Genomic DNA, 15,168 nt, shown 5'->3' with positions numbered 1-15,168 from the left:
CACGCACACAAACCATCAGATAAGCAACCCAACCCCACCTTCATCATGGAATCTCCCTCCCTTTGATTTACACAATAATCTTAAAACAAAGAGTAATCGTCATTTAAAGAGACACACGGACGCCCGTGTGAAATAAGTCTACACCATAATACCGTAAAATATCACAGAAAACACACGTTTATAGCAGGAAGGGAATTGCCAAGAAACGCAGCATGTGTAGATTCAGTGTTTCCTACAGGAAATGATCATGAATCATGTCTGTGTGCACACCAACAAACATGAGAATGGCATTTCTTTATCGAGTTCATAATTCAATATTTTTTCAAACGGGACTGTGGGAAAGTTAAATTGAATGTGCATCTATGTGTTCATGTTAGTGTATGGGTGTGCGTGTGTGTTTGTGTGTGTGTGTGTGTGTGTGTGTGTGTGTGTGTGTGTGTGTGTGTGTGTGTGTGTGTGTGTGTGTGTGTGCTAGTGTGCGTTCTCGCTTAAGGTATAATTACTCTGGCTGACATATCTTGTGTGACTAATGGGTGTGATTTGGCTCTGAGCAGCCAGGTCGTTTGTCACTGAGAGGGAGGAATAGTGGGAACATGGCTACTATAAGGTCACACTGAGACTTGTACTTTACACTTGGAGTAGCTTTCTACGCATCGCAAACGCCATGCTCTGTGTCACATAGCTGACGGTTCAGCAACAACAAGAGGGTACATTTCTCCAAATCCTTGCTTTTGTGGATTACTGTATGTATCGAAAGGCAGCTGTGTCTGTGTGTATGTGTGTAAAAAGGTGAGGGTAAATGAAAATCAATTTTGCTGCAAAAAAGGCTGGTGATATTTAGACCCAAAAATCGATGCTTTGAACGCTGACTTTCATTGTTGCCATTTTCAATATCATGTTGACAGAACTTTCACTTTTTATCCTGGAGCAATCAAACCATCCTACCTGCCATTAGGGCCGGGGCCTTTGGTTTTCTTATACTTGTTTCTTCATTGAATGAAGTACTTTTGTTTGTACACAAATTGTGGAACTAAGGAATAACTATTTTAGGAAATAAAAACCTTATCAATATCTAGTCAATAAGAGAATGAGTTGCAACATCAAGTTCTGTAAAAAATAATAAGAATCAAATGAATTGTTGGTTCGGTCCTTTCTGTAATGTTTTATAATAAGGTCACTCTATCGTACTCCATTTTTACCTCCTTACAAATGGTGGAAAATAGGACTATTATGTTTACTGTATACAGGGCTCTTTAAGTGCTGCTTTAACTACTACTTTGCTACATCATTATATTGTTACTAGTGCACTGATAGAAAAGTCACTCACATCTAAACAAAGGACATTTATGCTCTATGTATTGCAAAAGGTTTTAGAACTGTATAAAGATTGTATTGCCATTGTATTGTATTGTAAAGTGTATTGTAATTGTGTAAAGCCCCTTCCTGCTTTTCTTTGCCAAAGGTTTGTATAAATTCAATAAGAGCTTGTTCATAGCCTTACCACCTGTTTACGGCCGATCATAGGCCTTCAGACCATTATGCCACCAAAGAGCACCCCCCAAACAACCCATTACGGTTTACCTCCAGCAGGTTAGGGCGGGCCGGGGAGATCCTACAGAGGAGGGAGTTGTTCCATAAATGCCCCACTTTAACACATTTTGAGATTGATCTATGATAAAAAATCACTGACATATTGACGACACAAACGTAGTGACTAGACCATTTGAGTATGGTCTAGTCATGTCTGAATATAATGTATTTATTCTCTATTACATTTAAACTCAATGCAAGAGTAGTGAATTGCATTACACTTAGGAGAATAAGGAATAAAACCATATTTTCATAAGGTTGAGAGTGAGGAGTTGGGCAGGGTGGTCCAGGCGTCTTTCTGGGGAGAGACGCCCAAGGTCTCCCGGTAACCGTCAGCAGGGGAACTGCATATTCATCTTAAAGGGGTATGTAATGGCGAAAAAACCTGGTCAGGTTTTTCCTATAACCCCAAGAGTCAAGGTTTTAATCCTCTTGCCACACGGAGAAAGCAGGTGATGGCATTGTTTGACGAGCAGTTTGTGTCCAAAAGAATAGTGAGAGCTTGACTGTCCAAGGCCGTCATTTATTGTAAATGAAATATAACAAAATAAGGTTGCAAAGCAAGAATCTATATCAATGTGTTTCACAAACAGAACGGTCAATAACTGTATCTGGTTGTCCGCCTTCTCCCCGTCATACACTTCCGTCACCTATTTAAAGGGTGCACCATCAGCACCTGTCGCAGGTGTTCACTCATCACAGGTGGGAAAGAAGGAGAAATTAGTGGGTCAATCAAAACATAAAATATTTAAATGCAGCTCCTACAGGGTGATATCATGCTCTTTCGACCCTTCCCTTTGCTTTAGACTGTTATATGATTTACGTCTGCTAAACTAGAAGTCCGAGCTAGGGGGAGTATTCGCGCCCACCGAGAACGCCCCTCAATAAGTATGTGAAACAGCTTGTTTGCGCTCACACTTTACTTCCGTAACAGTGTGACGTCAGACTGCAGGCGGTGCCTAAGTGCAGAAGTCCCGCCTCCCGGCTACCCGCAACGTTTACAACTTCTCGGTGGTGTGAATTTACCGACCAATGCGCAAAGAGTTCGACCAATCGCAACAGAGTGGGCGTGCTGACCAATGCAGACTAGGCTACTCAGGAAGGGGGCCTTAAAGCGACAAAAAAAACAGAACGCTTTTGAAAGATGCTGAAATTGGTTTTGCAGAAATTAACAGTGTGAGAATAATAAGGGGTATTTCTAACATACAGGCATTATCCCTAATGTAGTAATAGTAAGTAGTAGAAATTATTAACCCTGAAAAAGCATGATATGGGATCTTTAACGGTCCAAAAAATCAAGGTAGCCACTAGTGGTGAGGCAGAGGCTTTCCAGCGACTACACCGGCCTGTACTGCAGTATGAAAGGTGCCTGTGGTTACTTCCAAAATGAGTGACCAATGATTTTGATGGAGTTGAATTGCATTTAGTTATTTAGTCTGTAAACGTAAAACCATAGGTCCATTTGCAACTAACGCGATTGTTCATTGTGCTAATTTTCCACGTCAATAAAATAATTACGGAGCTGAATGGGACTGTACACATAAGTGGAAATTTCTGATTTGCGATAAATTGACACAACTTCTTATGTCACCAAGATCAATTTTTATGGCGTTTCAGCCTGCGAATAAATCTGTTTAACAAATCCCAATCTTTATCCTCGTCACCATGGACACCGAACATGTTGTAGTGGTATCAGCAGCAGTATCAGCCTTTTACATTTCGCACACAGTCCTCTTATGGCATCCATATTGCTAAACCATGTTCATAGACTAATAATAATCTCTATGTTATATGTGTTGATCATTCATCTCGATCAGTTAATGCTACAAGCCGATGTAGCACTGACTGAATATATATTCCCGACTAAATATTGGTTGCTTTTAATAACATGTTATGTACAGTTGTTATGCTAGTTGTGTTTTGGATACCAACATTTCTCTGAAAGAGAAGAGCCGCCTTTAAGGCCTCGTTTACATGAAGGGAAAACGCAGATATTTCCACTCGGTTTGGCCACTAATATACACGAAAACCCAGTTTTTATCACAGAAAACAATTATTTCTAAAAAAACTCCAGCCAAAGTGGAGATTTCTGATAACGCCGGTTATGTGTTCTCGTATCAACTGGGAGAACCTGGGTTTTAGGTTTTCAAGTGTCACGGTATGCACCAGAAAATGCTTAACGTCATGTGAGCGCCCGCTGTCTGTCCACACGAACGAACCTTGCGCCATATAGGGGGATTATTTGTTTATCAACTCGGCGGATGCGCGCGCAGAATGATCGCAAAAAGAAAATTTGTTTGACTGGTTGCCATGAATATCTCCGGGTTAATTTGCAGTTGCAGTGTTAACTAGCGATGTTGTCAGCTTACTGTTACATGAAACTGTAATCAGAAAACGTTATGTTATATGGTTATATGGTATAGACCCTAAAGTATCTGTGGTATAAAGGCTGGGACGAATTTCAAATTATAAATATGTACACTTTATGTTGAAAGTATACACCGTCTCGATGCCCATTGAAACGAATGGCGCGGTGATTATTCTTCAAAATGAGAGCCGGTAAATTGTGAAAAATTAATTCAACTGTTGAAAAGGAAAGGAACAGGAAGTCGCTGGTGTTATTCGTTGTTGTTGATTCAGAGGATTCTGATTAGCTTGCATGGCTTTGTCCTTCTCCCTACACTGCCGCCCATAGGTTTGCCATAGTTATAATGGCGCTCGATGGCGTATTTATGCGGGTTGATGTAAATTACAACTTTTTTGGAAACAATGTTGTTCCCCCCCCCCCCCTAAACGGAGGTGAGGAAATATTAGTTTCTCTAATACCCTGCTAAATTCAGGGACACATCACGAGATACGTCCCTGAATTTGCATGTGATGTTGAGCCTGGAGGTAGCAGGTGTCATGTTTGGGAAGAGGTCGATTAAGGGGCTCTATAGTTATCCTTCTGAGCGGTGGAGAAGGAGTTGGATTCTCCAAGGCTCGTACAACCCAATGGGTAACACTGGCTTTACGATAGTGTCTTGTTTTTTACTTTGTTTCTTTTCAGTCTGACGTCATTTAAGCAAAATGGCCTTTGTTCTGTTGAAAGCATCAGCATGACAGACAACAAGATATCATTCACTTTGGGGAAATTTTAATGGATCATTTTCTAAAATAAAGAATATATAATAGCTAAAAAAAAAACGCAACTTCAAATACTAATGATAACATTTAAATGTAAATAGAAAAGATTGTTTTTCTAAGAAAGATAAAAGACATACATGAAAGCTACAGATGGACTTAAAAAATGGGACTCCACTCCACTCATTATTCACAAAGCTCCTCTCTTATTGAAAGCTCCAGCAGTCAGGCCATCATGGGAAGGTTATTAATCTTTCTCCACTCCTTGAAGAGCAAAACAATCTCCTTTATACCTGACCTTGACAATTGTTCGGTGTCCTTTTAGATATGTGCATCGAAGTACCACATACATACTCACGTACACACACACACACGCATGCATGCATGAACACACGCACAAAAACATGCGGTACTTTGACGGTGCGCGAGTGGAGCAAAATATCAACAATATCCAGGTGTTCATTATCGGAAAAGTCGACAGCTGCCTCCTTGATTCAGCCCATCTCTGGCTTTAATTGTCATACTACATACAAAAAGGAGAGTGTCTGCATTTGTAATGCTAATCCTGCCGCTTGTTGCCACATGTTCAATGTATCTTTTTGTCATTTTGTTGCGAATGCCGCACAAGGGTTAAATTAGAACCCAGGGCTATGTGGTTCTAATCTCACACTTTGGAATCTCTACAGACACGCAAAGAGAGTGACAGGCGAGAGAGGAGAGGTCTGCAAGAGTGGAGGAATGCAAGCAGTGCTTCTTCAGTTGACTGTATATGCATATTCTTCTGCTCAGAAGAGAACACAGCAGGGCTGCCACTCCGCCGAAAAATATGATTAGCAGAACAAAACCTTGACCAGAGAAACACTCTTATCAAATGAGCATTTTGTATTGTTTTAGACTGCCACGACAAGGTCTATGCTTTTTCGTTTTAAATATTCCCAACTGTATTACAAAAGTAAACAATTCCAATTCCTTGCATTGTGTTTACTAATTAATTACTTACTGGGCACTCAAAATCTCAAACATAATCTTAGAACTTCAGTTGAGCAACCTAACCCATGAGAACCAACATATAAGCACAGAATCAAGGTTTTACTGGATCAATTTCCACATTAAGACATGTAGTGTTGACATATTCTATATTCTATATACACTGAATTATAATCGATTTAAAATCTTCCTTCGGTCCATCTCCAGGAGTTGAAATGTCTCAGGCAGTCTCCTCCGAGATGTTAGTCCATGTCCAGGTCCAGGTTGAGTTCGGTGCTCAGGTTGAGGTAGAAAAAAGCATAGACGAGCAGCAGCAGAAACAAGATGGCCACCAGCATCAGGAAAACATCCTGACAGAGTACACAAAAAAGGTCACCATGTTAGAAACGCCAGTGTTGTGAATGAATGTCTTTCACTGTAGGCTTCACAATACCCACAATGCACTTGTGGAAGGTGGAAGGCAAGGGGCCGTGTACAGTTGAAAGAAACGACAATCAAAATTAAGCACAAGGGGAAACAAAAGGGACCATAATGATGACACTTTTATTAGAAATGATTAATTATGAAGCACCCACTCCCAGCATGCCTGTTGAATTATTATTTTTTTAAAACTACAAAGGAATCATGGAATTTGACATCTTTGAACTCTTTGAACTAAGTTTGACTTTATGAAACAAACTTCCCTAATAGTACACTAATGACAGAAAGTTACACTTTCTAGTAAAATAAAAAAATAAACAAACAAAGTGGCCTAATTTCCTGCTCCTTATTGTTGAACGAGCCAGAGGCTGTCTGAAGGAGTGGCATTTAACTTGAAAAAGGCGGGTGTATAGCACTTGTTCATTACGAGCCACTTACACCATTACAATCTTCATCAGCTGGAGTTTCATTAGGCCACTCCACAGCGCTGAACAATGCCAGTTATTCTTTGTCAAGGGAAGCCATTAGCAACAAACGGGCTAATCAACACTTGAGGGCCTGCACAACTTTAAAGAAGGTGTCGAGGAGTTTCTGATTAGACATTTAAACACACACACAAACACGCATGTATGCATGCAAGAACACCAAACACACACACACACACACACACACACACACACAAAAATGCACACTCACAAACACACACTCAAATATGCACACAGCTGTATGCAAACAGACGCACACACACATACACTTTTTCAATTTGAACTGAATATTTTATGTGTCAACACACTGTGTCTTGTTTGTAAAAATCTGACAAATAATTCAGATCTCCTATCAATCATTTCCAAACATTGACTCCACGTTCCTATACATCCTCAGGTAATCCTCCAGGCACACTGGCTGTACAAAGCAATGTATACTAATCCACAATTTGTGTGTTCTTGCCATGAAAAGTGAGGTGAGAAAAATAAATGAAAGCCAAACTGTAGAGAGGTATCACGCAAACAAACACAAAATACACACAGAGGTACAAAAGCAGAAAAGCCTGGATGATGACGTTTTGAGCAAATAACAGGCGTCTGCAGAGAGAGTGGCACAGAGAGAGAGTGGCACAAAGAGAGAGCGTTACATAGAGAGTGAAATCCAGAAGAGAAAACAGAAAAACAGAAAAAAGGTCAAGGCAATGAACATTGATAAAGGGGAGAAAACAAGGGCAGAGATAAGGCTAAGCAGAGACACAAGGGGTACTAATAATTGTGTGTGCGGTAGTGCGTTGCAGCTATCTGTGTAGAGGCTGTAGAGCCTAGTCATCAGCAGGTCTTCATTAACCCCCCCCGCTTAATTGGAAAACTTTAAAATTTCATGCACTTCAGCTTCATATATTAAGCGCCGGGCTAGAACCGCTTCGTTTACTCTTTCTGTTTCAGTCAGCGACTGAGCAGAGCGAGAGAAAGAAAAAAATCAAGAAGTGTGGTGGGTGGAGGGGTTCTGGTGAACGCCGGTGGTGGTAGAGCACCTGTACCTGATTGAGATCAGGGCGTTGGAGGAGAGCGGAGCCCACTGTGTTGACTCTTGTTTGTCGCACAAACACAATCACACGAGGTAAGTGGCACGTGCACACTCGCAAGCTCATACTCCCACCCCGTCCCTTGGGTAAGACAGAGGTAACGGCCCTACGCACGCACGCACACAAACACACACACACACACACACACACACACACACATCATTTTGATAAGATGTTGTTACAGAAACTCTCTGCGCACGCACGCACACACACACACACACACCTACAAGATTGTATGTACACAAACTCATACCCCATAACTTCATTAAGAATGTGTCACAGAACCGACACACACAAACACACACACACACACACACACACACATGCAATCTTAATATCGGTAAGTCATCTGTCCAGAAACTGCGCTCACCGACAGACACACATACATTACAGTAAGATGTCGGTTCAGAACCTTAACACAGAAACAAGCTCGCACACACAAGCATACACTTCATTTCAGTAAGACGTCGGTACAGAACCAGAGCACATCCTCAACACCACCAGCATCATCGTTTGTCTCCTCCGTATTGGCGACAGCTGCAGCACGCTCGGCATGCTGGGAGTTGGGTCTCTGTCACCGTGGCGACGAGCCAGGCTTCAGCAGACATCCCCTCATATGGCCTGCCTTTTGTTCTTTTGTTTTCTCCTTTTGCTGTGTGTGTGTGTGTGTCTTTGCGTGTGTGCATGCTTGCGTGTATGTGTGTGTTGTGTGATCGTTGTGTGTGTTGTGTGTGTGTGTGTGTGCATGCGTGCACGCGCATGTGTGCAGATGGCAGACACACCTCACCGGTTTAATGCAACATGGAACATTTGGTGTAATTGCTTTCATCTGCAGGATGAAACCAGTAACTAAATATCTGCTGGGCCGCGGCCGCCCTGAGTTATTAAGACGTTATGAACACATTCGCAATAGGCTGTTCGAAACCCCCCATAAAGGTTAACAGAAAAAGAAGAATTTACCTTTACCTGAAGTAATCTAAAAAGACTAATTGGGTCAGTTATAATCCAGATCCCCTCGCTGCAGACGGACAAACAGCGTTCCTGACGGTCACAATCCTCCAGGGGAGGGTCTACATGTTAAAAATAATACGAGTAAAATGCATATGTTCCATAAGCAAACTGAATTACTGTGGATTTATTCCTGTTCTATTGAGCCAAATGACAGCTGCAAGGTGCGTCTCTCTCTCTCCCCCCCCCCCAACTGGAGCTGGTCTCCCCGTTCTGGGCTGAACGCGACCCAGGGAGCAGCGGTGTCAGAGCGCAACAGAAGGCAGTGGTGAGCCAATTAGACAGGCAGGCCGCTTGCTTCCTCACCGCCACACTCCCACAAAGACACTTCCACTGGTGCTCTGGAGAAAGTGGCAGATTCCACGGTTCTCTGTCTACCTGGCTAATGCGCCGTCTACCTGGCTAAACTTTGTTGGAATCACAACTCAGGATTTTGGTGGAAGAATAAAGAAAATGTGCGGAGCATATCCAAAATAATTTTTTCATGTGGACTGATTTTGAATGGAAGTGGCGGGGGGTAGGGGAATGAGAGGTCCATGGGAGTTTAATAGCCAAATCCCAGAGGTATTTTTAATCCGACCTCTGCAAATTCGTCTCATCTTGGGCATGAAAAAAAATAAAAAGCTGAATTATTCATGAGAAATATCAATATTTCAAGATATGGACTAATCTAATTGGATTAAAGATGTTCTTAATGAGCTCTTGCGTGTCTAACAGACGCATATTATTAAATCCGACCAGTTCAGCTCAGAGGGTTCACTTCCACGCAAAGTGTGTTGAACTTAGTGTTTCTTTTTTTCATTTTTGTTCTGTTCTTGATGCATTTACTCCACGCTATAAAGTCTGAAAGGAGTCGCCTATATACATATACAACTTCATATGAAGATGACATATTAGAAGCTGGCAAAGACTAAACTAGGTAAATAGCTTATATAAAAAATAATAATCTCTTCAAAGGAAAAGGTGCTGCATCTGCCCCCATTCTGAGAGGTGTTTAAACAGGCCAACCAAGACACAAGACAATGAGTATATATATTATATATATATACACAGAAATATATATGAGTTTTATGTGACAGAGTCAGCTATCCTTGCTTCCATAACTGGCACAACTTAATGAATAATATCTGCAGTGTGTCATTGCAGAGTTGCCTCGCACCATTTTAAACTTGGGAGACAAAGAAACTAAGAATGGAGAATGGGAGAGAAGACACTAAAAGCCCTTCCCAATGTCTCCCCACACTCCCTCTCTCTCTCTCTCTCTCTCTCTCTCCTTTATTTTTGTACCATTACTTATTTTCCTACCCCCCCCCCCCCCCCCCCCCGAACTACCTCTCTGAATAAGAACCTTTTTTTGAATTGGATTCCTCCCGAGGAAATTAAATTTGTCCTTAGCGGCTCTCTGTGACTCATTTTATACTGCCTTTTATTAAAAGGTAAATCGTGGCTTCCAGGAGCCGCATTAAGTAGCCAGTACCCTTGTGTCCCTTCCTGGCCACTTAGGAGGGGAGAGAACAGCCATGGGCAGTGGAAGACGAACCACGCTCGCTCCAGACGGTTTACCAGGTTGGAACTCACGGCACCATCATCATATCATAGAGGACATACAATCAAAGGAACATGTGACTATAATTAATCTGATAAGCATGCAGTACCGTTCATACCAGTGTTTCCGCTAGAAAAAATTGGTGCCGGTCATGTGACCTGGAAGGTCTCATTTTAACAGTTAAATTGGAAAGATGGAAAAAGAGTTGGATATTGTCTGTGTATTGCACTTAAAAAAAATGATAGGCAGGCTATATAAAGAATAATATCATCAAGGCATGTAGATTTACAGCCTGCTGTTTTATATTTAAATGTTGGCAGGTGGAGGACAGAAAAATTTAACATTTCATTTTAAAGTGCCGACTTGAACAAAAATAATTTAGGTCTATAGGCCATGCAAGGCATGAATAATAATAGCCTAAAACAATACAAAGTACAGTTAAACAAACTGGCGCATAACATTATAAAATGCAGACTGTAACGATAATAATTAAATTAAAATCATTAAACTATATAAAGTGTAACAAAAAACTGCAGTATTTTAAAGTGAAAAAGGCTTAGGCCTACAGTGAATTGCCGGCCGCGACTTGAACTAGGCCTACATAAAATAAATAAAGACTCTCGGAAAATAAAAATAATACAATGTCGCCAACTTTTTTTTTACTTCTTTCTATATTTGCCATCTGTGAAGCGTGCCGCTGCTGACTGAAAGTCAAATGTATCGAGAGTGTTTCTGCTGCTTGCAATGTGCATAAGCCTCGTTACTCTTCCTTCCCCAAGGCGGCTTCGCTGAGCAGTCTTTATGCGGTTGTGCAGGGAGAAGCCTCTCTCCACTGACACACTGGAGACGGGGCTAACACAGGCTACCTTTGCCAGTTTGACCCACTCTGGGAACATTTCCGCGTAATCTCTTATGAGCATCTCGCAGGCCGTTGAAAAATTCAAGCTTCCGTAACTGCGGAGGGCTGTCATCATTGGGATGGCATCTTGCGGTTGCGGCATCGATGAATGTGGTGGCTGGTGTCGACTCGCCCTCGCTTGCAATTTCTTGGCCAAAATGACCCAGCATGAGTCAGTGTTTTTTTATTTGTATTTTTTAAAGAAAAGCCAATAAACAACTTTAAACAAATTATTCCTTGTGTCTCCAACGTGCATGTAGCACTGTACAAATCAGTTTTGCTAGGCCTACATTTAGCCTACTGTCTCGCTTTTCCTTATTGTCGGTCAGCAGCCTATTATGGCAGAATGGACAATTTTTACCACAATTTTGACTGTTGCAGCATGGGCTAAAGAACCCAGAACATTTGCGTATCAGACTAGAATTTAGCGGAGGTATAGCTCTCGAGTGCCCTTATAGTTTGCATCATGGCTGTTATTATTAGGCTATTGTTAGGCCTGTATTATTGTTATTATTATTATTATTATTATTATTATTATTATTATTATTATTATAATGAAATTAAATCCCATTGGTCAAATTAGTATTATTGACCAGAATATGCGAGCATGTTTGGTCATTTAAAAAGAATATTCTATTTAATATAGGCTAGCCTATATGTTTTACATCACACGTAATCAAATAGGCTAGCCTACTTACCAGCTGTCAGTGGGTATCAGGAGGGATTAAGAAGGACGTCGAAGCAGTTAAGCGGATCCAGGGAATCGTCAGGGAAACAGTTGTGTAAAGCATCGATCAGGTGTTGAATGTAGTTTGCTCGGGCATTTTTGAAGGCTTCAACGGACCGGTCGCCTGCATGGGTCACTTGAATGCCTTTGTACATGCCTTCTTGGGAGTCCGTTTGGTACCTCTGTTCTTCTGGACCGGGTGCATCTCGTAGCTGTGTGAGGGCCGAGACGGATGCTTGAACCATTGGTCGGATTGTGGCGAGATTGACATGATCTTTCTGGAAAAACAAATTCAGTTTGGTCATCACGGGGAGAACATCAGCCAGTGTGTGCGTCAAGGCGATAAAGCTGTATGGCTTGATTTGTCCAAGGATGCCTTGGGCTTGGGCATTTCCTCCCACATTCTTCTTCATTTAGCTCCATCACCAAAGCAGGCCAGTTCTTTTTAATACTCTCCACTGCCCTATGCAATGACAGCAAGTGGACAGCACATGGCTGCTTCAGACTCGTCATGTCCTCTACGCTCAGAGTTGCTGTTAGTTGACGGAGGCGATTGGTCCTGCTAGCAGAGTGTTTGTAGAAGGAGTACACAGCGGAAATCGTGCGCTTGTAGGCTCCTACCCGGTACACAGCTTTAGTGGCATCTATCGCGGCCAGTGCAGTATGATGGGCAACACAGTGCACCTGAATGGAAAACACACTCTTTTTTCAGGAGAGCGCCAACTCCAGCCTGCCTCCCCATCATTACGCCGCCTCAATCCGAGCCCAGTCCGATTACGCGGGACAGATCCACATTCCTGCCGTGGAGAACCTCCGCTACTTTTTCAAAAATACACTGTGCCGTCCCGGAGTGTACGTCGTACTTTCCCACAGAGCACGTCTCAACACTTCCACTCACTTGCAGTTGTACATACAGGATCAACTTTTTGTCAACCGTTATGTTGACGGTCTCGTCAATTATGATCCCGATGTAATCACTGGCTCGTATTTTCTCATCCAATCCCTTCAACACCACATCCTCGAGAGCCATTTCCATGTCACAGATGGAGTCGCTGTGCCGGTAAAGCCCCTCAGATGTGGTGAAATCCGGGGCCTGAACTGCTCTCAGAAGCTCTGTCATCCCCACATACTGATGACCCGGGATGTCGCGTTTGGCCCTGTGAAACACAACTTTCATCTGCGAGCAGATCTTTTTTTTGAAGGAGTCGGCGGCTTTCTCACATTGGCCTTTCATGGCCATTTGCAGCTGTTTTAGGTTGGCAGCCGAAATGTGATCATTGCACTGACTGTGCTCTGTTAAACTCGATAATCTCATATTTGCGGACCCCCCGAGTGAGCCATTCTTCCTCCCGGATTTTTCGCACTGAGCGCAAAACAGCCTCTTCTCATCCTCTACAATATCGCACCTCACCCAGGGGAACTTCTCTTTCCAGTCCGGCCTGAACGCCAGCGATTTCCTCCTCTTTTCTGCTGGAGCCACGGGCACAGCATCAGCCGCCTCTTCTGACACAAACGGATGTGTGTGTGTGATGTCAGCTGCTGCTTGTTGGTTTGAAGAAGTGTGTGATTATAGCTCGATTCGCCATGGTTGTTAAATACCGGTAGGCCTACACGCAAAGCTTGCTGCCGGCTTTCGCAAGCTTGCCGCCCTTAAGTTATGGTAGACTATAGAGATCAATTTGAGCGAGTGCACGAAATGTAAAAACTTATTTATTTCATCACACAGGCTACGCTACAATCAAAACCCTCTTTATTTTACATGAATTGGCTAAACAAATGACCACTGTAGCATATTCAAACACACTTCAAATTGCGCAGAGAGAATTGGTCATTCTGACCGGAGACATTAAAATTTTTCGGTCCTTCTCATTTTTTTCCGGTCAATGACCAGTAATTACCGGACAACGGAAACTCAGGTCCATAGAAAGGACAAGGAGGCACAAGGAGAAGGCAGAGAACATAGAGGAGGCTGGCAGGCCAACAAGACGGGACAACGTCAGACACAAACCAGGCAGGGAGCAGGAACCATTTATCGGTAGATAGATTTGAAGTATTGCGGCAATGGAGAATGAGATAGATGGAAGGAGACGGAGAGAGAGGAAGTGATTCTCACCCTGATCCCGAAAGCACTCCTCGTGGCATCTGCCTTCAGTTGTGTGGCCTTCAGGACAGACTTGGTCTTTTTGTTGTCTTGTTTGCCTAACAAAAGACAGGGAATCAAAAGGGGATGTTTGATTGATTGCTAAGAGCAAATGACCTCAACATCCACATTTTATATCCGTGTAAACAAATATATACACCAAACAAATGCTTGAAATCAAGGATTTACTGGTGAAACAAAATTTTAAAAAAAAAAGTATATTCTATGTGATTTCCTGCATTCTGCTGCATTTTAAATCAATCTATTTATCTATCTATCCAACACATTGTATATATATATATAGAGAGAGAGAGAGAGAGAGAGAGAACAGAACAGTCTGCTGGTTTATTGTCAGATAAGCAGACCTTTTTTATAACAGTTTAACCTCCGTTTGACCTCTGATTATGTCACGGTTTTAAAATTAAGCAAAACCTGGTCATTAGTGTTATAACACAGCTGGATATAGTCAATTCATGGTTCTGATAAGATAGCCTCTTAGACAGACGAAAACTAATAGAACAGCAGAAAGCAAGTTAGGTGCGCTTGTGCTGCATTTTTGGTTTTGTCAAACAGGAGACGCCCACCCACAATTCAGAGATAAGAGATTCATGCAGGAACGTCGCGCTTGACTTCACCAGCCCATTTGATCCTGTTTATTTTCTCCATTTCTATACAAAACGATTTGCAAAACATTTGCAAAAAAACTAACGGTAGAATATAAGATGCGAGGACTAAACGATGGGGTAGGCCAAAACGAATTTTGGGTGGCATGAACCAACTCAAAACAGGGCTAGCTTTGCCACTGCTCAGAACTAATTATAAGCCTACTTTTCCAGTTTTCTTATCACTGCCATCAACACGGCAGATAATCTAAAGGTACAAAGCAATCCTTTGTTTTTTATTCAAGTTGCCTGATTTAAAGATCCCATTGCATGCTTTTTTAGGGTTAACAATTGCATTTGAGGGTACCACTAGAATAGGGTTTATTGCCTGTATGTTAGAAATACCCCTTATTATTCTCACACTGTTCATTTCTGCAAAACCAATTTCAGCATCTTTTAATTTTTTTTTATTTGTCGCTTTAAGGCCCCCCTCCCGAGTAGCCCAGTCTGCTGTGATTGGTCAGCACAGCCACTCTTCTGTGATTGGTCACAGAAGA

General features: G+C 42.1%; 1 protein-coding gene across 2 annotated transcripts in view; it reads right to left on the bottom strand.

Annotated features, from left to right (window-relative positions):
• Window positions 1-4,724: 4,724 nt before the first annotated feature.
• triqk (triple QxxK/R motif containing) overlaps window positions 4,725-15,168 on the bottom strand; it is a 31,144-nt gene continuing 20,700 nt past the window's right edge. For both annotated transcript variants that reach the window (XM_079748962.1, XM_079748963.1), the window contains 2 exons: window positions 13,983-14,068; window positions 4,725-6,050 (listed from right to left, as the gene is read on the bottom strand). In XM_079748962.1, the coding sequence (XP_079605088.1) occupies window positions 5,943-6,050; window positions 13,983-14,068 (194 nt within the window). In that variant the 3' untranslated portion in view covers window positions 4,725-5,942. The remainder of the gene's footprint in view (window positions 6,051-13,982; window positions 14,069-15,168) is intronic.

Source organism: Pollachius pollachius (assembly GCF_949987615.1).
Source record: "Pollachius pollachius genome assembly, chromosome: 13".
Classification (NCBI taxonomy): domain Eukaryota; kingdom Metazoa; phylum Chordata; class Actinopteri; order Gadiformes; family Gadidae; genus Pollachius; species Pollachius pollachius.
Note: the sequence above shows the minus strand (reverse complement) of the source record. Positions and strands in the feature narration are given on the sequence as shown.